Below are 21,191 nucleotides of genomic sequence, written 5' to 3'. Positions count from 1 at the left end.
TTCACATTGAGTTTGTCCATGTAGTAGCAAGTAATGATTTCGGAAGATTAAGTTAGATTGTAGGCATTTTGAAATAACCACGTTCTGAGGTCACGTTTGAATTTCTTAGTTTCAGTGGTCAGGTAGAGAGTTCCAAAATGTAGGTTCCAGCTGTGGAGAACATACGGTCTCTTATTTTTGTAGGTGTGTGTTCTGTAATGATGGCACAGCTAGTAATCCTTTATTATGGGATCTTAGTGATCTCTGCGGCTTATATGGTTGTGACGCCACCCCAACCAGGCCCCTGTTGTCAGAATGGAGGGAGGAATGTATTAATGTTAAGACTTTGTAATGGATTCATGATTGTATCGGAAGCCAGTGCAGAGTCACCAGTGATTGCGAAATGTGATCGAATTTCCTGGATCCTGTTAGGAGTCTCACTGCAGCATTTTGTAGAAGCTGTAGGTTTTTAATAAGACCTTTAGGAGCACCAAGTAGAAGAGAGTTGCAGTAGTCTATGTTAGAAAAACTGAGGGTTTGTAGTACTATATGGAAGTCTACATGAGTCGGCAAAGGTTTCAGTCTATGTAGTAATCGCAGTTTAGCATAGCCTAATTTTATTAATTTGTTTACGTGTTTTTCCGTAGTTAGGTTCTCGTCAGTCTGTACCAAGTCCTGCACTTGATCTGAGGGTGTGATATTGAAGTTACCTAGGTCAAGTGTCTGTGGGATTGTTATTGGAGGATTTCTTCGTAACAAAATGATTTCAGTTCTTTTAGTGTTTAGAGAGAGTCCAAGATTGGATAGTTGATGTTGGATAGTCTTCATGTGTGATGCCAGTATCCGTACTGTATTTTTACTGGAAACGGTGCATGGTATGTAGAACTGAATGTCATCAGCATGTAGGTAGAAGGTGATTCCTAGATCAGATAGTAATTTACAGAGTGGAAGCATGTAGATGTTGAATAGAGCTGCAGATAGGGCTGAACCCGGGGGGACACCAGTGTCGATAGGGAAGGTGTCAGAAATATGGTTGCCCAATTTGTGGATATCCTGAAACCCTGACTGACTGGGGTTCCCCAGGACAGGTTTGGAAGCCAGTGAACTAGAAGGGGGAGAAGGAATTGGGGTTGGTGAGAAGACCTATGGGAAGGGGAAGGAATGGCGAAGAGAAGAAAAAAAGTTTAGAGATGGAAGGGAACAAAGAAACCCAAATGCAAATAAGGTGGGGGAGGTGTGCACGTGAGCAACACTACAGCATCCAACGAAGCTTCAGCCACTGTGAGCAGGTTTTCGGTGGAGTTCTTGAGGGTTGTTTAATACTTGAAGAATGTGGCACTATCTGTGTACCTTCTTTTCTGGCTGTTGGATTTTCCACTTTCTTTACAGGTTCCAAAAGGGAACATGACAGAGCTGGGAGTTTCTGCTAAGGCAGAGGAACTTCGCAGGTGAGGCAGCCTTCTGGGGGTCATTACACTTCCTGTTTATTTTTCTGCTTTTTAGCTTGCTAGCAATATCACAAGAGGTGGGAAAGAAGCGAGTTTGGCACAGGCTGTGCAGAATTTCATTTTTAGTGCAGAGCTATGCAGCACTGGTCCTTTGGTGTCCCAGGCCTGTCTGCCGACCTGGAGATAAATCAAACGAAGAACAAAGCAAGTCTAGAATTGCATGGCAATTTCAAAGTGTGTGTTTTATGACTCCATGACCTGCATGTGTGTGTTACAAGCGCTCCAGAAGAATGTGTGGGAATAGAAGAATGGGGATCGATTTGGGGGTGGGGGTGGGGTAAATGTAGGGTGGTGGTGGCTGGGATGAGGTATGTGTATGGGGGGTTGTTGGGTTGGGGTGTATGTGTGGGTGGCACGGTGGGGTGAGGTGTATGTGTGGGTGAGGGGTGGGTACGCTTTCCCCCTTGCACGCCGCCTCCTCTCCACAGCCCCCAAGTCGGCTCATTTCTGTCAGCACGGACTCCTCGTGCTTTTTTTTCTTTCCTCTGCTGACTCCTGTGCTCGTGTTTTCTTTTTGTCTGCCCACCCACTAGTTCCTTTTGTGATATTGGTATCGCAGACGGACAGACAGACAAAACTGAACCATAAGCACATGCTTATTTCACAAAATGTGCTAAAAAGCTTTAAAAAGCACAATCAGGAAAACATGAAAACACCTTAAGAAACAAAGTATGCAAACTGATGATATTCTTACTTAAATTAATAGCCACAATATGCCACTGCTTCAAACATTTGTTTGGTGTTTTGACAAACCGAGGCCATCTGCAGCCCTGGCTCGTTGATTGGCTACCCCCAGCCCGGTGTTCCTGTAGTAGGTGTTGAGGGGGGAGATCTAGGACTAGAGATGGTTGAAATTGGCAGTGTCATAGAGGTGGCGGTCAGCACACTACGTGAGGAACACCCCATGACTACCACTGTTCCTGCTGGTCAGATGTAGCGTCTGTGAGAACAGAAAGAAGGGAAGTTGTGAAACATTGAGCAACAGTTTATTCTGAACTTGCTGTAGCTGAAAAATGACCTTATACGCTAAGTGTTTTTTTTCTGAGCATACCAAGCTTCGTGTGGGCTGGATCCCTTTCTGCACAAAACCTGTGGAAGATAACCTTCCCTACCTGCGTCTAGGAAGACAGCCATATCTACCATGCTAGCAATTCCCTTTTTTTGTTGTGGCTGCTTTTGGATCTTCAGCTCAGTCAGAATCTGCCTTTGCTGGGCTATGGCCTTCATTCACACCCACCCACTTTCCACCCAGTCACTGCAGCAAAGTCCCTTGGCCGAGGACCATAACCAGCAGCTCCTTCCAGACCCTGGTATGGGTGCACCCTGAGACTGGCCCACTATGTGTCACCATTGCATGATGGCTGAGACTCTGCAGCATCTCTAGGCCCAGCTGGTCCAAGAGGTAGAAGCCAGACTGGAGGTTCATTCCCAGGTTTTCTTACTTGGCAGTGTGCAGCATCACCGCTAAGCCATCGACAGGATCGTTCATCATAATGTGTCATGGCATTAACGCACACGATAACACGTTAACGCATGCAACAATAGCAGTAGCGCATGGCGCGAATGCAAATTTTGGGAAGGGGCGGGATTAGGGAGTAGTTTGGGTGGGAGTTATCACACCGTGCGATGTGACTGAAATGGCCATAACCGCCATTTCTGGGCGAGAGAGAGAGAGTGCGCGCCTCTGGGGAGGCCTTCACAGTATGTACCTATTTATATCTCTATAGGAAGGGCGGCTAATAGCTCAAGGTGAGGTGCTGGTGGTGGTTTAGGGGCCATGTTTTCATTCATAGTGAGACGTACGAACACCTTGGTGAAGACTTCATGTCATTGGAAGTGAGGAAAGTCTCTCAAAGATAAGAACATAAGAAATTGCCATGCTGGGTCAGATCAAGGGTCCATCAAATCCAGCATCCTGTTTCCAACCAGAGGCCAAACTAGGCCACAAGAACCTGGCAGATACCCAAACATTAAGAAGATCCCATGCTACTGATGCAATTAATAGCAGTGGCTATTCCCCAAGTCAACTTGAATAACAGCAGTTAATGGACTTCTCCTCAAAGAACTTATCCAAACCTTTTTTAAACCCAGCTACACTAACCACATCCTCTGGCAACAAATTCCAGAGCTTAATTGTGCGTTGAATGAAAAAGAATTTTCTCCGATTAGTCTTAAATGTGCTACTTGCTAACTTCATGGAATGCCCCCTAGTCTTTCTATTATCTGAAAGAGTAAATAACCGATGTACATCTACCCATTCTAGACCTCCCGTGATTTTAAAGATCTTTATCATATCCCCCCTCAGCCATCTCTTCTCCAAGCTTAGTGCAGTTAGTGTAGCTGTGTTTAAAAAAGGATTGGACAAGTTCTTGGAGGAGAAGTCCATTACCTGCTATTCATTAAGTTGGCTTAGAAAATAGCCACTGCTATTACTAGCAACAGTAACATGGAATAGACTTAGTTAATGGGTACTTGCCAGGTACTTATGGCCTGGATTGGCCTCTGTTGGAAACAGGATGCTGGGCTTGATGGACCCTTGGTTTGACCCAGTATGGCATGTTCTTATGTTCTTAATCAGAATCTGCCATTGCTAACCTCTTTAGCCTTTCCTTATAGAGGAGTTGTTCCATCCCCTTTATCATTTTACCTGCCCTTCTCTGTACCTTCTCCAATACAACTATATTTTATTTGAGATCTGGTGACCAGAATTATACACAGTATTCAAGGTGCGGTCTCACCATGGAGCGATACAGAGGCATTATGACATTTTCCGTTTTATTAACCATTCCCTTCCTAATAATTCCTAACATTCTTTTTGCTTTTTTGACTGCCGCAGCACTCTGAGCTGAACTTTTGTACCATGTTATCTTGCCCTAGCTTGATGGTATCCTGTTAGAGCCCATAACTCCCCTCACTGATGATTCTCAAATTCTGTCTCTCCATATAGAGATTGTTCAGCAGAGACTATACTGGTTTCATGGTGCAACCCAATTTTTTGGTGTTATCAGATCCCCAATCTGCTGTTCATGTATTGCAATATCCAGCAAGGCTGTGAATAATGAAACTTTTTTTTTTCAGCCAACAGGAAGATTTTGTGGACTTGAGTTTTGGCACCATTTCATCCACGGGACCCGATGCTGCAATCATTCACTACAAGTAAGAAAACAAATGTATTTCTCAGCTAAACTATTGTTTTGTGATTTTTCACACTGAGCACCGGGTTGAAAAATCAAGTTTAGCAAAAATAAACCTATATTTTCACAAATGGCTTGAAATGCATGTTGTTCCTGTCAATGCATTGAACATGGTTTGTTGCAGAAGGACTGTTTGCAATCACTTGTCATACTTTATACTTCTGGCTGCATGACTTCATGCTTGCAATGACAGCAGTAGTTGTCTAGCAGGTTTAATAGTTCCTGGTTTTTAAAGGTTTTTTTTTCTTAAATTTAATTTAAACCAGAAAAACTGTGTTTTTAAAGCAGCACCTCGGCACTGGTGACTGAAAAGCCCTCCTAGGTGCCTTGCTCTGTTTTATGGCGTCCTTCAGCCTGAAGAGACAAATCAACCCTTTTCTTTCCTCTTGAAACCAGTCTGTGGTGGTGTTCTGTTAAAGCATTTTTCACTCTTAGTGGAACCTTACATCAGAGTTGACTCTAGAATTGCCCTTGTTAAAGTTTAGCAGTAAAGAATTAAATTTGAAGTGTTCTAGGTGTAATTTAAAGATTTGTAACGGACTTTTTAAATTTTTTTTTTTAATGATTCATCGAAAGCGATGACCAAACGGAAAATTGTTCTGTAGTGGATTTGTCTGTATAACCTTTTTCTGGGTGCAAGAGGACAACATAATTTGTCCTGGTAAAACATTTCTTTAGAGTTGATGTTTGGAAAATGTCCCTGTACTATCCGGGTCCGGACGGTTATGGGGAGGAAGTTTTATAAGATTATGTGGGATTGGGTAACTTCCCCACTGCTCCTTTTCTATGAGCAATTGCTGGAGCAGCAGTCGTTTCCACCCCATGCCAATAAGGCTCTGATTATGCTTATCCCAAAATAGGGCAAAGATTCCCTACAATCAAGTTCCTATCGCTGTTGAATTTTGATGTCAAATTACTCGCCAGGATCTATGCTGATTGCTTATCATGTGTTATACCCGTGTTGGTGGGGGATCACCAGGTGGGTTTTGTGCGGGGGTGGCAGTCTGCCTTTAATGTGTGGCGGGCTTTGGCATCTAGTGCATGGAGCACTTCTCATATGATACCTTCTTTGCTGATCAGCTTTGATGCCGAGAAGGCCTTTGATTGTGTTGCTTGGGATGATCTTTTCTTTGTTTTGGAGCGGTTTGGGTTTCGCGGAGTGTGGTTACGTGTGGTCCACCTCCTTTACTCAGAGCCAAGGGCACAAATTTTAATCAATGGCTCTCTCACATACGAGTTTCCTTTACAACATGGTACGCAACAAGGAATGCCCACTGACCTCTCTTATTTATTTTGTCATTGGAGCCGTTGTTGTGGACTATCCAACACAATGAGGGAGTATCTGGTATCCTGATTGGTGCTACTACGTTCAAGGTGATGGCTTTTGTGGATGATTTGCTTGGACATCTTAGTAATCTCATGGACTCCCTGACTGCATTGATGGAGGAATTTGCCCTCTTTGGCTCCTTTTTGGGATTTAAACTAAATGTGAGCAAGTTTGAGGCGATGGCCTCCCCAGTTGGATTGGGATAAGCAATTTCTTCTTAGGTGGGCCGGGGAATCTTTTCAGTATTTGGGGGTACAGATATCCATGTCTTTAGATAAGATTTATGATTTAAATATTCTGCCTCTCCTAAAATCTTTAAAGCAAAGGTTCTGGAATGAAAGGACTTATCTCTTTCAGTGACAGGTCAGATAAATTTATTTAAAATGCTTATTTGGCCTCAGTGGTTATGCATCTTACAAACCATTCCCTTGATACTTCAGAAGGAGGGCTGTCAAGTTAGTTTACGCAGTGCTGTCTCGTTTTATTTGGAGGGGAAAGAGGGCTTGGGTTTCCATAGCTAATTTGGTGGGCGAGTGGCGCCAGGGAGGACTGGGAATACACAATTTTCAGGAGTATAATATGGCTTGTTTGTTGAGACATGTGGAGGATCGGATATTTAATTTGTCACATTTTACACCTTTGGTGCTGGAAAAGAAGCTGAGCAAGCCGTTAAATCCCTTGTATGTACTTCATGCCCGCCCGACTCTATTGCCGGTGTCTATACGTCATAATTTTTCTTTAACTGCCTTACGAAAGGCGTGGAAATTTCTATGGTCCAGGCTGGGTCAGAGTCCAGATGTGTCAGTTTACTTGCCCATAAAGGGCAATCTGGAATTTACCCCGGGCATGCAGACTTCGATCTTTTCTCAGTGGGCCTTGCAGGGGGTGGTTTCTTTAGCAGATGTGTTAGGTGCTGAAGGTGACACGCTGTCATTTCAAGAGTTAAACACGCGCTTCACGCTACCTCCTAATTCCTTTTTTGCATACCTACAGCTGCGTCACTATGTTCTATCCTTGCAAAAACCTCTTCTGCGAGATGTTTTTCTAGGACAGCTTGAGGCCTTTTTCAAGTGGATAAGCGTAGCAGGTTGGGGATAGTGCGTATTCATAAGTCCTTAGTACGACCTCCGCCTGAGGTTTTCTGTGCTTTATTACAGGCAGAGTTACCCTATGGGAGATGCAATATAAACTCCTGCAGAGAGTGTACTTGTCTCCATCCTGGCTGTATTGAGTGGGTTATTTGGATTCTGCAATATGCATAGGGGCACCTTAGGACACTGTTTTTGGGAGTGTCCTGCTATTCAGTCCTTTTGGGAGAAAATTCGAGGGTATTTGGTTTCTTTAGTGGGACAAGTGCTGGTGTTCACTTCTGAGAGTGTCCTTTTTGATGTGGTGTCCTTTTTCTAGATTCGTGGGAAGGACAAGGGTCTTTTGATTAGGAAGGTGTGCCTGCTTGCAAAGAAGGCCCTTCTTTTGCAGTGGCGAAAGCGAGAGCCTCCAGGCTTTGGCTTAACAAATGTCATGCCTACATGAAAGATGGAGAACCAAACTACAATGCGGTCATTTCAAAGTAAACTTATCTTTATTAATGTATGGCCAAGGGCTAGAAGTGAGGTAATTAATTAGCCTTGAGTGGGTAAGCTGACGTGGTAATGTGCACTCATGTACACCCTCTGTGGTTCTTTTCCAAAATACTGGGGGGTGGGAGAAACTTTGTAAAACTATTTGAACAGTTGACTGTGTTCTATTGATTGTTTGGCACGCCTCAGTATCCTGTATGTCAAACGCATGTCCAGATTCTTTTTCAATAAACAATCTTAAAGTAAAAATAAGATTAAAAAAAAAAATCCAAAACCGTGCATGGAACAGCTGACTTTGCCCCCGCTGCATACACCGGCATGCACTGAGCCCGGGTCACTTTCAGAAAAGCCGTGTATGCATAGAAATACTGATATTCATGCGCATAAATGACTTTGAAAATAACCCTCTTATTGTCGCATTGATCCGCTGCGCGGGCCTTTCAGGTAAACTCAAACTTTAAGCGTGAAAAAAACAAGGTTTCTTATGTTCTTATTCTGTTTTAACAGACCGATTCCTGAGACGAACAGAACGCTGTCGATAAATGAGATCTTCCTTCTGGATTCTGGGGCTCAGTATAAGTAAGTAGGCTGGGATTAGGTGTCATGACTGCATCCGTGGCTTTTAAATCACTTTGGACAAACAAAGCTTCTAATCAGGCCTGAGATCTAGAGCGATGCTTCTCAACCAGCGGGACATGTAGCCCTCGGGGGGTGCCTGTGTAACCCCTGGGCTGAGATCCTCTTCAGGAGTTCCTGGGGCTTAGTTATCTTCTCTCTCTCTCTCTGTTAACCCCAGACTTTCCAGGAGGGGGGTAGAATACTTTCCTAGACCCTGGGCATTCTTTTAGTGTCTCTATAGTAAAGAGCAATAATCACGCTGGACTCGTGATGAGTTTGCAACATAACTTTACTGGTCGGTGATTTTAAGGTGGAATACATCTGTTTACAAGCCCTTTTCAAGTCAGGCCACTGTGCAAACTCATTCCTGGCAAATCTGTGACTCTGCAGTTTCTTTCAACAAATGATTTTCCCAACCAGTTTCCTCCCTGCTTAAGAGCAGTTTTAAAGCTTGTTCCTGGGAACTTCTGTACTGTTGGGATGGTGGACCAAATTCAATTCCCAGTATAGTGTAACTTGGTATTGCACTCCTCTGATTCCTCTCCTTGTTGTACCTGAATATCCGATGGATACCTGGAGTGGATCTCCACTGCTGGGGTGCCACTCTTTTCCTTGGCTAGAATTCCAATCCTCCTTCCAAACCTCGGGTGGGTGAACCGAATCTCTCCGGTGGGGAGGTTCAGCTGGAGCAAGAGGAGAAGCGCGGTCGAACAGAATCCAAAAGAGAAGGCAGTGCGGCTTGGAAACTTTCTTCAACCAAATTCAAAAATGGAAAATTAAATTCCTTTCTTAGAAATCTGACAGAACACCCAACGTTTTAATGCCTCTCCAGGGTCTGGAAGTTCTACTTTCCCCAAAATGAAAACGAAAGGGAAATGAAAGCAGCTCTCCTTCTTCCTCCAAAGCCAAATCAAAAACTCCACAAACTCCCTAGGGGTCTCCTTCTTGTATAGAAATGGGCAGCTCCATATGGGAGAGATGAAGCACAGGTAATGTGCTCCTCTAACCCCTTTCCTGCCTGCCTGATCTCTCAAAAAAGAACGTAGTAGGGGCCTGGTGAGCCCCACAACCAGACCATTGCCACGTGAAAGAAGGGAACCTAAATGGTGGTACCCTCAGGCAGGAGATCATGGGCTCACCATTGGCTGCCAAGCTCTGACTGGGAGAAGTAAAAACGAGATGTGTCAGATCACTTTTTACCCCACTACAAAAGGGGGAGCAGGAGAGGCAGCCAAATGTGGACCTAAAGTCTCTGCCAGCACTGCTGGGTACAGTGAAAATGATGTGCTTCCGGTGTCCTTCCTTTTGTCTCCCTGTCATGTTGGCGTCCTCATTAGAAATGAGGCCTGCGCAGGGATAGGAGGAAATGAAGGCAGTCCGAGGGACAGGAAGCACAGCAGCTCTTTCACTGTCCCCCTCCAGTGCCTGCCGCCTCGGTTTTAGTCCTGCGGCTGGCTGCCTTTCCCGAGTCCCTTGATTCATGCTTGGGGTGGCAACTCTGTTGCTGCTCTCCAGTTCCAAGCAAGAAAGGCCAAAATTAGGAAGGTGGAGGGCTGAGAGTTGGGGAGAGCAAAGAGTAATTTCCTAGCGTGTAGCAGATGGACTCGGGACCAATGGGTATAGTGTACTCCTGCTAGCAGTTGGAGATGGATCAGATTTCAATCTGACGTCAGCCCCTAGTACATATACCCCTGCAGGAAGTGCAGCTCTTCAGTATTTTCCGTCTCCATAGCATTTAGGGACTATCTGCATGCTCTCACAGCGTTAGAACCAAATTCATAGAAGAAAATCCAAATTTAAAGAAGAAACCTACCTGAAGACAAGCCCCGCTCTCCTGCGGTGATACCCTCGGGTCCCTCCCCCAGTTGAGATTCCCGAGGTGATTTCTGTGGTCCCTCGGAGGTAAGCCTCTGTCCGGCGGCCGAATCGCAGCAAGGACCTAGCCCCCGATCCTCGGGCGCGGCTGAGAGGCAGTGGGTGCACCCTTGAGCGCGGCGGTGAAGGTATTTGCCTTCTCCCCCCGCAGCCGGAGACCGCCCAGGATGAAACTGGGAAGCGCCGAAGACAAGGTTAGGTAGAAATCTTCTACTCGAGTCCGGTCTCCGAGGATCGAGGAGGAGCACAGGTCACCGGCCGGGACCAGTGCCCCCGGGTTGATCCGCCCTAGCAGGGCCAGGCCCCAGCTATTTCCAAGGGTCTACCCACGTGGAGACTCTCCGAAGGGGTCGCCATATTGCCCGCGTGCTCACCGTCGCCATCTTGGCCCTATTCGCCGCACCGTTCGCCGTTCGGCCCGAGCACACAACTTCGACCTAGGCGCACAAAGCACTTGTGCGCATAATCTTACACGCACATCAAACCTTGCGCGCATAAGTTGCACGCACAGAGCCGGGCGCATTTCTACGGCGGGGCGCACAGCTGCACGCACAACTTACACGCTCTTCTTAAGCGCACCGGAGCGCATAAGAGTTTACGCACCGACAGCCATGGCACCTCCAGAAACAGGGATAAAAGCTCAAGGCCTCTGCCCAGCATGCCACATCAGAGCCGCACAAAGCGAGGAGGCTGACACCCTGTGCACGCAGTGCGAGGAGGCCCTGGGAAATCCAGTTCAGGGCAGGTCCCACCCAGGGCCGAGTTCTAGCTCCTCAGGGGCTACCCCGGACCTAGCCAGGGGGACCTCCCCACAGACGGGGACCCCCAGGGAACCAGCGCCCCTCAGCTTTGACCCAGCGTCGATCTCATGGGTGGAATTCTTCAAGGAGATTCACGCCTTTGTTCAAATGCAAACTGAACCTCTGGCTGACCAGCCACATGCTCCACCGGAGGACCCTCATGCTCTAGGCCCTTCAAGACCTAGGCACAGGCTTCCACTACCCAGAAGCCCCACCTTTGGGGACTCGGACATCTCTGAGGAGGAAGCCGAACCCCTAGAAGAGGGGGAGCTCCCCCCGGGGACAGAGCCTCACCGAACCATGAGACGCTTCTTCACAAAGGACGAGCTCCCGGACCTGGTCAACCAATGTCTGACTGAGCTCGCTATCCCGGGCCCAGGTACTTCAGGGGAACCTAAACCGAACCCCCTGCTGGAGGGTCTTCGACAGACTTCTCGCCATTTCCCTCTGTTGCAAGCAGCACAACAGCTGATTGACCAGGAATGGAATGCTCCGGAGCCAACATTCAAAGGGGGATGAGCTTTGGCAGCCCTGTACCCCCTGTACCCGGCAACCAAAGATCTTCTTGCATGCCCAAGAGTTGATGCCATGGTCTGCGCGGTCTCTAAGCGCACCACTATCCCAGTGGAGGGAGGAACTGCGCTCAAGAATGCACATGACCGACGTCTGGAGTCCATCCTCAAACAGTCATTTGACATAGCCACTATGTCTCTACAAATTGCGGCCTGCTGCACTGTGGTGACACATGCCTGCTGTAATAATAGTAAATTGCATATATCCTGCACATGTGACACTAGCACTATGAAGCACTATGAAAACTAAACTTACCAGAGAACCAGCCAGCACAGATGACATCATTCCTGGGAAAACGAAAGTTAACTTGGTCTTATTCTCTGCTAATGATAACAAGAGGCTCCTGCCCATAGTAACAGGGCACACACATATGCTAAAATTTATTGATTGGCTATAAGGTAATGGGTGGGCTTTTGGAGATGTCTGTTCATTGGCTGAATGAAACCCTTAAATTGCTGAGCACACGTCAGATCTTTGAGCAGGCTCAGATATACCACGTGTTTCGTGTTGCTTCTGCTCCTGGAGGAACCCCGCCTTCCTCCATAAATAAACCTCTTACTTTTATGACCTTTGTAGAGTTGGTCTTTATGGGGTCAATTAGTCGGGGGGGGGGTCAGCCTTTTCACACTGCTTATCACAAACCAGGAACAACACCCCGGGAGAAGACATGGAACCAGCAGTATCATTCCTCGCGGACGCGGCCTCCGACCTAGTTCGCACAGCGGCCAGAGGGGTGTCATCTGCAGTGGTGGCCAGGAGGCAACTCTGGCTCTGAAGCTGGTCGGCCGACGCATCTTCCAAAACGCGCCTCACAAAGATGCCCTTCAAAGGATCCCTCCTGTTCGGCAGCGAACTAGAGAAACTGGCCGACAAATGGGGCGAGTCCCCATTGCCGTGCCTGCCGGAAGATAAGACGAAAAGAAACCAGCGACCTTCCCCAGGTCCTCCAGCGGCAGAGGTTCACAGCGCTTCAATCCTTACAGGAGCAACTATCAAGCCCCCAGCCCTGCGGGCAGGAACCAGTCCTTTCGGCCAAGCACAATAAGAGGGGAACCAGCTCGGGTACAGGCCCCAGCTGTACCCCACAATGAGATTCAGCCGACCCATCCAAGGGAAGAAGCCATAGGGGACAGACTAGCCCTATTCTTTTTTTTTTTTTTTTTTTTAATTTATGCTTTATTAATTTTTTAATTTCAGTTACAAGAAAATATTTCAATGCGTTATCCATATTCCAGAAAAGAAAAACAATACAAATATAGATAAACTCCATTTTACAAGAAAGGAAATATTAAATCCTGGTCTGGAACACATTGTAATATATTTAGGAAATCGGGGAAGACCAAAATTTTATTAAGCAGATCATAAGTAATCTATATAATTGAAAATAAATACTGAGATTAGAGGTTAGCCAATACCCATAATTTCTCTTATCCAACTACTCCTGGATTCACTTAGGTACATGATGGTCTATCTAAATAGCTACGTAACTGTATTGGCTCTGTGAAAATATATTTTACGTTACCATAATATATAAAGCAACGACAAGGGAACCGCAACATAAAACGTGCCCCCCTTCCCACCACCTCCCCCCTCATTTCCAGAAATTTTTTACGTTTCAACTGAGACAATCTGGCAATGTCTGGGAAAATCTGTATACACTGTCCAAAGAATTTTAATTTTTGAAACCTGAAATAATGTTTTAATACTTCATCTCTATCCGTTTTTGAGGCAAACTGCACCAACAATGTTTCCCTCATGTTTATCTCCATTTCGAAAGATTTTTCCAGAAAGTCCGTCAAATCTAACGATTCTTCTTCTCCTTTCCCTTTATGGTTGTTACTGTTCCCAGTAGGATTTCTCTGAGTTAAGTAGTAAATGGATAATATAGCTGGAATCTTTTCTGCAGGATACTTTAGAATATTTATAAAATAACTTTTCAGTAAGTCTGCAGGAGGCTGTAGTTTCGTTTTTGGAAAGTTAAGGAACCTTAAGTTCGCTCTTTTAGCTTGATTTTCAAAAAATTCTATTTTATTCTCCACCATCTTTTCAGATTTTATAAGATTTAGTTGAACCTCTTCAATTTTCTTAACTTTCCCTTCTAAAGTATTTATTTTCTCTTCAGCTGAAGCCAGCGAATCCTCTACTTTCTGTGTCTTAAGCATTGCTTCTTGCACAGTTGACGTTAAAGCAATTATAGATTTCTGCATAGTAATTAATATATTTTTAATTTCCTCCAACGAGGGGACCAAAGCTGAGGTGGTTAGTGGGGTTAGAATGTCCATCTTGTTTCCTACCTCCAGGAGTCCTTCGCCAATTTTCTGATGTTCCGGGCGGTGTTGTGCCTGCTCTGAGTGGTTCCTGGAACCTGTCGAATTCAGGTCCTCCAAGGGGACTCCATCTACCCCTCTCTGGTTACCACTCGCCATCTCTGAAAACTGCCCGCGTGCCTCAGCACTCACAGAACGTTTCCCTGGTGGCCCCGGGCTTAACGAGATCTCTAAGGTCAGGGGGCTCGGCAGCTGCTCTCTGTCTGCCCCAGCGACCAACATTTCCGGGTTTGATGTTGGCGTCCTCGTGAAGGCTTCATCTATCCTCGGTTGAAAGGAATGATCGGGTGTAGAGGTAATTTCGCGAATGCGAGCTTTTCTTTTAGTGTGAGGCATTGTGCTTTCAAGAAAAAAATAATAGAGAAATCGCTCGTTTGAAAACTTTCTCCCGGGAGCGCTGCCCTCACGACCTCACATCTCAGCGGCCATCTTGGTCTCTGAGACTAGCCCTATTCTACCGCAGATGGGTCGAGATAACTTCAGACAAGTGGGTCTGAATCCGGGAGGGGTACTACCTGGATTTTCTACGAACCCCTCCGGACAAGTTCGTGGAGTCCCCCTGCCACGACCTCTTCAAGAGGGCGGCAGTGGAAACCTACACTGTCCAGACTACTGGCTCTCGAGGCCATTACCCCAGTGCCTCCACAAGAAATGAATACTGGACATTATTCCATTTATTTTATCGTCCCCAAGAAAGAGGGAACATTCAGGCCCATCCTAGACCTCAAGTCGGTCAACCGTCACCTCAGGATTCCCCGCTTCCGCATGGAAACCCTACGATCCGTAATAAGGGCGATAAAACCGGGAGAGTTTCTCACATCCCTGGATCTTTCGGAGGCCTACCTACACATCCCAATTCATCAGGAACACCAGCGCTGCCTATGCTTCAAAGTCCTGGACGGTCACTACCAGTTCCGGGCACAGCACCCCGGACGTTCACCAAGGTAATAGTGTTGGTGGCGGCAACACTGAGGAAGGAAGAAATCCTCGTTCACCCTTACCTGGACGATTGGCTGATCAGGGCAAAATCACCGGAGGAAAGCCGCCAAGCAACCAGCAGAGTCATTACTCTACTGGAGAGCCTAGGATGGGTGGTCAACACAAACAAAAGCTCCCTACAGCCCTCACAGTCGCTGGAATACCTAGGAGTCCAATTCGACACCAAAGAGGACAAGGTCAGCCTGACCCCCACAAGGAGATCAAAATTGTGGAACCGACTGCAAACATTGCTGAATGACCCTCGTCCCACAGCATGGAATTACCTGCAAGTCCTCGGGCTGATGGCATCCACACTGGAAGTTGTGCCATGGGCGCAAGCCCACATGAGGCCCCTACAACGCTCACTTCTATCACGATGGAGCCCACGGTCCCAGAACTACACCGTACGTCTATCTCTCCCAGGCAGAGTTCGGACCCAGCTACGGTGGTGGCTGCAGGCCAGCCACATGAGCCGGGGATCAAGACTATCCTCCCCAACCTGGACCCTACTCACCACAGATGCCAGTCTAGGAGGATGGGGAGCACACTGCGAGGAGTTAACCGCCCAAGGGCAGTGGAACGCAGAAGAGGCGGGATGGAACATCAACCGCTTAGAAGCGCAGGCAATCAGATTAGCCTGTCTGCGGTTCGCTCACAGACTTCGAAACAAAGTGGTCAGAGTAATGTCGGACAACGCCACGACAGTGGCCTACATCAACCGGCAGGGGGGAACCAGAAGCCAACAGGTGTCCCTGGAAATAGGCCCCCTGATGGTGTGGGCGGAAGCAAACCTCCAGGAGATCTCTGCCATCCACATCGCCGGGAAAGACAACATCACGGCAGACTTCCTCAGCAGGGAAAGTCTAGACCCAGGAGAATGGAGGCTGTCGTCCGCAGCCTTCAAAATGATAGTGGATCGGTGGGGGACACCGGACATGGACCTTCTGGCAAACAGATCCAACACCCAAGTATCCAGATACTTCAGCCACAGGCGGGAACCGCAGTTCCAAGGGATCGATGCTCTGGTTCAGATCTGGCCACCGGGGACTCTGCTATATGCCTTCCCGCCGTGGCCCCTATTGGGCGCAATCATTCACAAGATACAACTACACAAGGGACTAATTCTTCTGGTGGCTCCGGATTGGCCAAGAAGACCCTGGTACACAGACATGAGAAGAATGCTGGACCCCCTACCCCTGCCCCCACACAGGGACCTGCTACAACAAGATCCGATCCTCCACGAGGACCCAGCTCAATTCTCTCTTGCGGTCTGGCCATTGAGAGGGCCCACCTGAGAGAGAGCGGATACTCGGGGGCGGTAATTGACACTCTCCTCCGAGCACGCAAGTTCTCCACATCGTTAACGTACATAAGGATCTGGAGAGTATTTGAAGCCTGGTGCGAAGACCACAACATCAAGTCATGCTCATTTAAAGTTCCCGTGTTCCTGGAATTCTTACAGAATGGACTACAGAATGGTCTGTCCCTCAACTCCATCAAGGTACAGGTGGCCGCATTGCCATGCTACGGCTCCAAGAGCGAGGGCGACAACATAGCTTCTCACCCGGACGTGTCACGCTTCCTGAAAGGAGTCAAACACATTCGCCCACCACTAAAGTGGCTGGTACCTCTGTGGAATCTCATCTCGTTTTGGACTTCCTAGCAGGAACCACCTTCAGACCCCTCCGAGGCCTGTCCTTCCGCCTGTTAACCTTAAAGACGGTGTTTTTGCTGGCAGTGTGTTCAGCCCGCTGCATCTCGGAACTACAAGCACTGTCCTGCAGTGAGCCGTTCCTCAGACTCACCCCGGGGTCCATCCAACTACGCACGGTCCCCTCCTTCCTACCCAAAGTGGTCTCACACTTCCACCTTAACCAGACCATCTCGCTACCAACGACGGATGGCTTGAAGAAGTCTGAAGAAGACCGTAGTCTACGCCACCTCAACATCGGCAGACTCCTATCCAGATACCTGGAAATGTCAGAACCAGTACTAAAGACGGACCACCTTTTCGTCCTTTACAGCGGAAAGAGACAAGGGGAAGCGGCCTCGCAGGCAACCATCGCCCGCTGGATCAAGGAAGTCATCAAGGCGGCCTACGTAGAAGCTGGCAAGCCACCTCCTCTACAGGTCAAGGCCCATTCTACCAGAGCCCAGGCAGTATCCTGGGCAGAAACTAGAATGCTGTCCCCTGCCGAGATCTGCAGGGCGGCTACATGGTCCTCCATCCATACCTTCTCCAGATTCTACCGTCTGGACGTTCAGGCTCGGGAGGACACGGCATTTGCAAGGGCAATACTAAGTGGGTCATGGGCAGCCTCCCACCCGGTTCGGGAGTAGCTTTTATACATCCCATTGGTCCTGAGTCCATCTGCTACACGCTAGGAAATGGAGAAATTACTTACCTGATAATTTCATTTTCCTTAGTGTAGACAGATGGACTCGGCATCCCACCCTTGGCTGCCGTCACTCATGATCTCTCATATGATTCAAGGGTAAGCCATGTTTTCATTTACCTAGGGCATCCACCCTGCCAGGTGTCGATGCTTTCCGGTTGAGTACACTGGTGGTCTCCAGCTATAGTCAATCAACCAGTTCAAGTTAATCAAGTTAATCAAAATGTTAACGTTTAACCAAGTTATGAAGTTATTCAAGTTAACCAAATTATTAAGTTATTCAATCAGTCAGTCACACATATATCCACAATGCTTTTCGAGGAGAATACTGAAGAGCTGCACTCCCTGCAGGGGTATATATACTAGGGGCTGACGTCAGATTGAAATCTGATCCGTCTCCAACTGCTAGCAGGAGTACACTATACCCATTGGTCCTGAGTCCATCTGTCTACGCTAAGGAAAACGAAATTATCAGGTAAGCAATTTCTCCAATATAGAGGCCGGAAGTTGGAAAGAATAGAGATTGAGGGCTATATGTTGAGAAGATGTAGAAGGCTGGTTGGTGGAGAGAGATTCAAGGGAGGAAAAAGTGAGATGGAGGGCTGGGAAATATGTGGTGGGGGAGGGGAGAGGTAGGGGAGAAATGAAGATGGAGGGCTTTGGAGGTACAGGGAAAAAGATGGCTGGAGGAGTGGGAAGCATTGGGAGGGTGGAAAGCCAGAGAGAGGGAGATAGAAGATTGCGAGGTGTGGAGAGATTCTGGGAGATGGTGTTATGGAGGGCTGAGATTTATTTATTTATTTATTTGAAGAGTTTTATATACCGTTATTCGGTAAAGCCATCATAACGGTTTACATAGTGAACAATTTTATCAAGGAAGTTTTGAGATATCATAACATAGTGAACAATTACAGTAATAAACATAGCATCACAAGTCTCTGAAGTAAGTCTCTGAGATCCAGCAAAGAGGAGGTGGATAACTCAGAGGGATCAAGGGAGAAGAGGTATGGAAGACAGAGGAGAAAAGAAGTGGTAATGGAGAAAAATAACTGGTGAAGAAAAGAAAATGTTTAAAAGCTATCTGAGAGACAGATGAGGGAGAAAAGGATGAAGAAAGGAGAAGACAAGCATAGAAGAAAAGAGAAAATGGAAAGGGAAACCAAGACACAAAGTTAGAAAACTGACGAGATGAAAATGAGGGGGAAAAATCCCTTAAACATAGAAATGACAACAGAAAAGGACCAAATGGTCCATCCAGTCTGCCAGGCAAGCTTATGGTAGTATCAGCCCCATGCTTTTCAGTTTCCCAGACTGTAAAAGTCAGGGCCCTTGTTGGTTGCTATCTGAATCTAATTCTACTTTACCACTTGTCATTGAAGCAGAGAGCAATGCTGGAGCTGCATCAAAAATATCCGGCTTATTGGGTAAGGGTAGTAACAGCCACATCAGCAAATTACCCCCATGCTTATTTGTTCCCCAGATAGTAAAAGTCTTGGCCCTCATTGCTTGCTGTCTGAATCCCATTCCCTTTTCCCCTGCCATTGAAGCAGAGGGCAATGATGGAGTTGCCTCAGTAATGTCAAGGCTTATTGGTTAAGGGTAGTAACCGCCGCACCAGCAAGTTACCCCCATGGATCCACAGGGTTTATCCCAGGCCCCTTTGAATTCTTTCACTGCTTTTGTCTTCACCTCCTCCTCTGGAAGGGCATTCCAAGCATCCACCACCCTCTCTGTGAAGAAATATTTCCTGATGTTGGTACTCAGTCCCTGGAGTTTAATTTCATGATCCCTAGTTGTACTGATTTCTTTTCCGTGGCAAAGGTTTAACGATTGTGCATCATTAAAACCTTTCAGGTATCTGAAGCTATGATATCCCCTACCCCTCCTTTCCTCCAGGGTATATATATTCAGGTCCTTCAGCCTCTCTTCGACTGGAGGAATAGCCTAATGGTTAGAGCAGTGGATTATGAACCAGGAGACCAGGGTTTGAGTCCCACTGTTGCTCCTTGTGACCTTGGGCAAGTCACTTTACTCTCCATTGCCTCAGGTACAAACTTAGGCCTGGATTTATCAAAATGCGATAAGTATCACATGTGATAGCAAAAGGGGTGTGTGTTATGCTAATATACAGTTTATCGTAATTTGCGCTAATTACCTATGCGAAGAGCTAAGTTAGCGCAAATTGCGATAACATTTTCAGACATTGCTTTATGTGCCTGACCTGTTGTATTTCCTGCATTCAACCACTGGGGGACCATTGTTAATGGAGGGAGAGAGAGAGAGAGAGAGAGCTAGGTGGAGAGAACATTGCCCAAATCTCATCTTTGGGTGAGTCTCCTCACTCCGAAGGCCATCAAATCTTCACAAGAGACCACTGTTCTGTTCATATGTCTCACGTTGAATGTTAAAGTGGCCCCTACACTAATACCTAAACCTCACCTCGAGTTACTAGGTGGGCCTACCATAGGGATACAAATACCTATCTAGGGAGAGGACATTATGGCTAGGCTCGCTCTCTTTCTCCCTCTCTCCCTCCCCCTCTCCCTGATGGCTAGGCTGGTGCTCCGGGAGCTTCAAATCTACTAAAACAGGCCTTTCAGGAGACATCGCGAAATGCAATAAATCCTTACTGCCCCGTAACACAAGCTATCGCACGGCTTAACGCTACTGAAAAAGGTGTAGTTAAAATCAGCGTTAAGTCTGTGCGATAGCACTTCGCCGACCGGCAAACCCAGCCCACTCCCCGCCCCTAACTCCTCCTGTTTTTCAAATTTGCATTGCACCATACGATATGGTGCAATCGCATGCGTTAAAGACGTTTTCGCATGCGGTAAGGGCCTATCGCATGCGAAAAGCCCTTAACGCATTAGCGCATTTTGATAAATGAGGGGGTTAGATTGTAAGCCCTCTGGGGATAGGGAAATACCTAGAATGTAATCTGCTTTGAAGTGCTGAAAAAAAGTGCAAAAAGCAGAATATAAAAATCTAAATCTCATAATTCTTCCGACGCTGACCCCACAGCATTTTGGTCGCTCTTCTTTGGTCCACCTCCATTATGTCTTTGTCCCTTTTGAGATATGATCTCCAGTACTGAACGCAGTACTCAAGGTTAGGTCTCACCAAGGACCTTTGTCTTACTGGTTATTCCTCACTTTATGCAGCCCAGCATTCTTCTAGCTTTAGCTATCGCCTTCTCACATTGCTTTGCCGCCTTCAGATTTCCAGACACTATTACCCCAAGGTCCCTTTCTTGGTCCATACACATCAGTCTTTCCCCTTCCATCTCATACCACTCTTTTGGATTACCACACCCCCAGATGCAGGACTTAGCACTTCTTGGCACTGAATCTCAGCTGCCAAATTGTCAACTAGTCCTCCAGTTTTCATTTTCTCTACTCCTTCAGTCATATGCATTCTGTTGCAGATCTTAGTATCATCTGCAAATAGACAAACTTTAACTTCTATCCCTTCCGCAATGTCACTCACGAAGATGTTGAACAGAACCAATCCCAACACCGATGCCTGTGGCACTCCACATAACACCATTCTTTCTTCATAGTAGGTTCCATTTACCATTTATACACTGACTCCTGTCAGTAAACCAGTTTGCAATCCACTCCCAAGCTTCTCACTTTCTTCAGGAGTCTCCTATGAGGGACCGTATCAAAAGCTTTACTAAAATCCAGGTAAATCACATCGCATGCTCTTCCCTGATCCAATTCTCTAGTCACCCAATCAAAAAAGTCACTTAAATTTGTCTGACAGGACCTATCCCTGGTGAATCCGTGCTGCCTCGGGTCCAGCAACCCACTGGATTGTAGATAGTTCACTGTCCTTTCCTTCAGCAGAGTCTCCATTAATTTTCCCACCGCCGAGGTGAGGCTAAGCGGCCTGTGGTTTCCAGCCTCCTCTCTGCTCCCAATTTTGTGAAGTGGGACCACCACCGCTCTTCTCCAATCCCATGGCACCTCTCCCATTTCCAGGGATCTATTGAACCTGCCAGCACATCTCTGAGCCTCTTTAATATTCTGGGATG

The 21,191-nt window shown here is 46.9% G+C and overlaps 1 protein-coding gene across 1 annotated transcript in view; it reads left to right on the top strand.

Moving 5' to 3' along the window:
• XPNPEP1 (X-prolyl aminopeptidase 1) overlaps window positions 1–21,191 on the top strand; it is a 139,379-nt gene that overhangs the window by 93,439 nt on the left and 24,749 nt on the right. Inside the window, exons 12-14 of the mRNA XM_029610346.1 lie at window positions 1,369–1,427; window positions 4,566–4,643; window positions 8,096–8,167. Coding sequence (XP_029466206.1) covers window positions 1,369–1,427; window positions 4,566–4,643; window positions 8,096–8,167 — 209 coding nt within the window. The remainder of the gene's footprint in view (window positions 1–1,368; window positions 1,428–4,565; window positions 4,644–8,095; window positions 8,168–21,191) is intronic.

This window comes from Rhinatrema bivittatum, chromosome 7 (genome assembly GCF_901001135.1).
Source record: "Rhinatrema bivittatum chromosome 7, aRhiBiv1.1, whole genome shotgun sequence".
Classification (NCBI taxonomy): domain Eukaryota; kingdom Metazoa; phylum Chordata; class Amphibia; order Gymnophiona; family Rhinatrematidae; genus Rhinatrema; species Rhinatrema bivittatum.
This window is presented reverse-complemented; position numbering and strand designations above follow the sequence as displayed.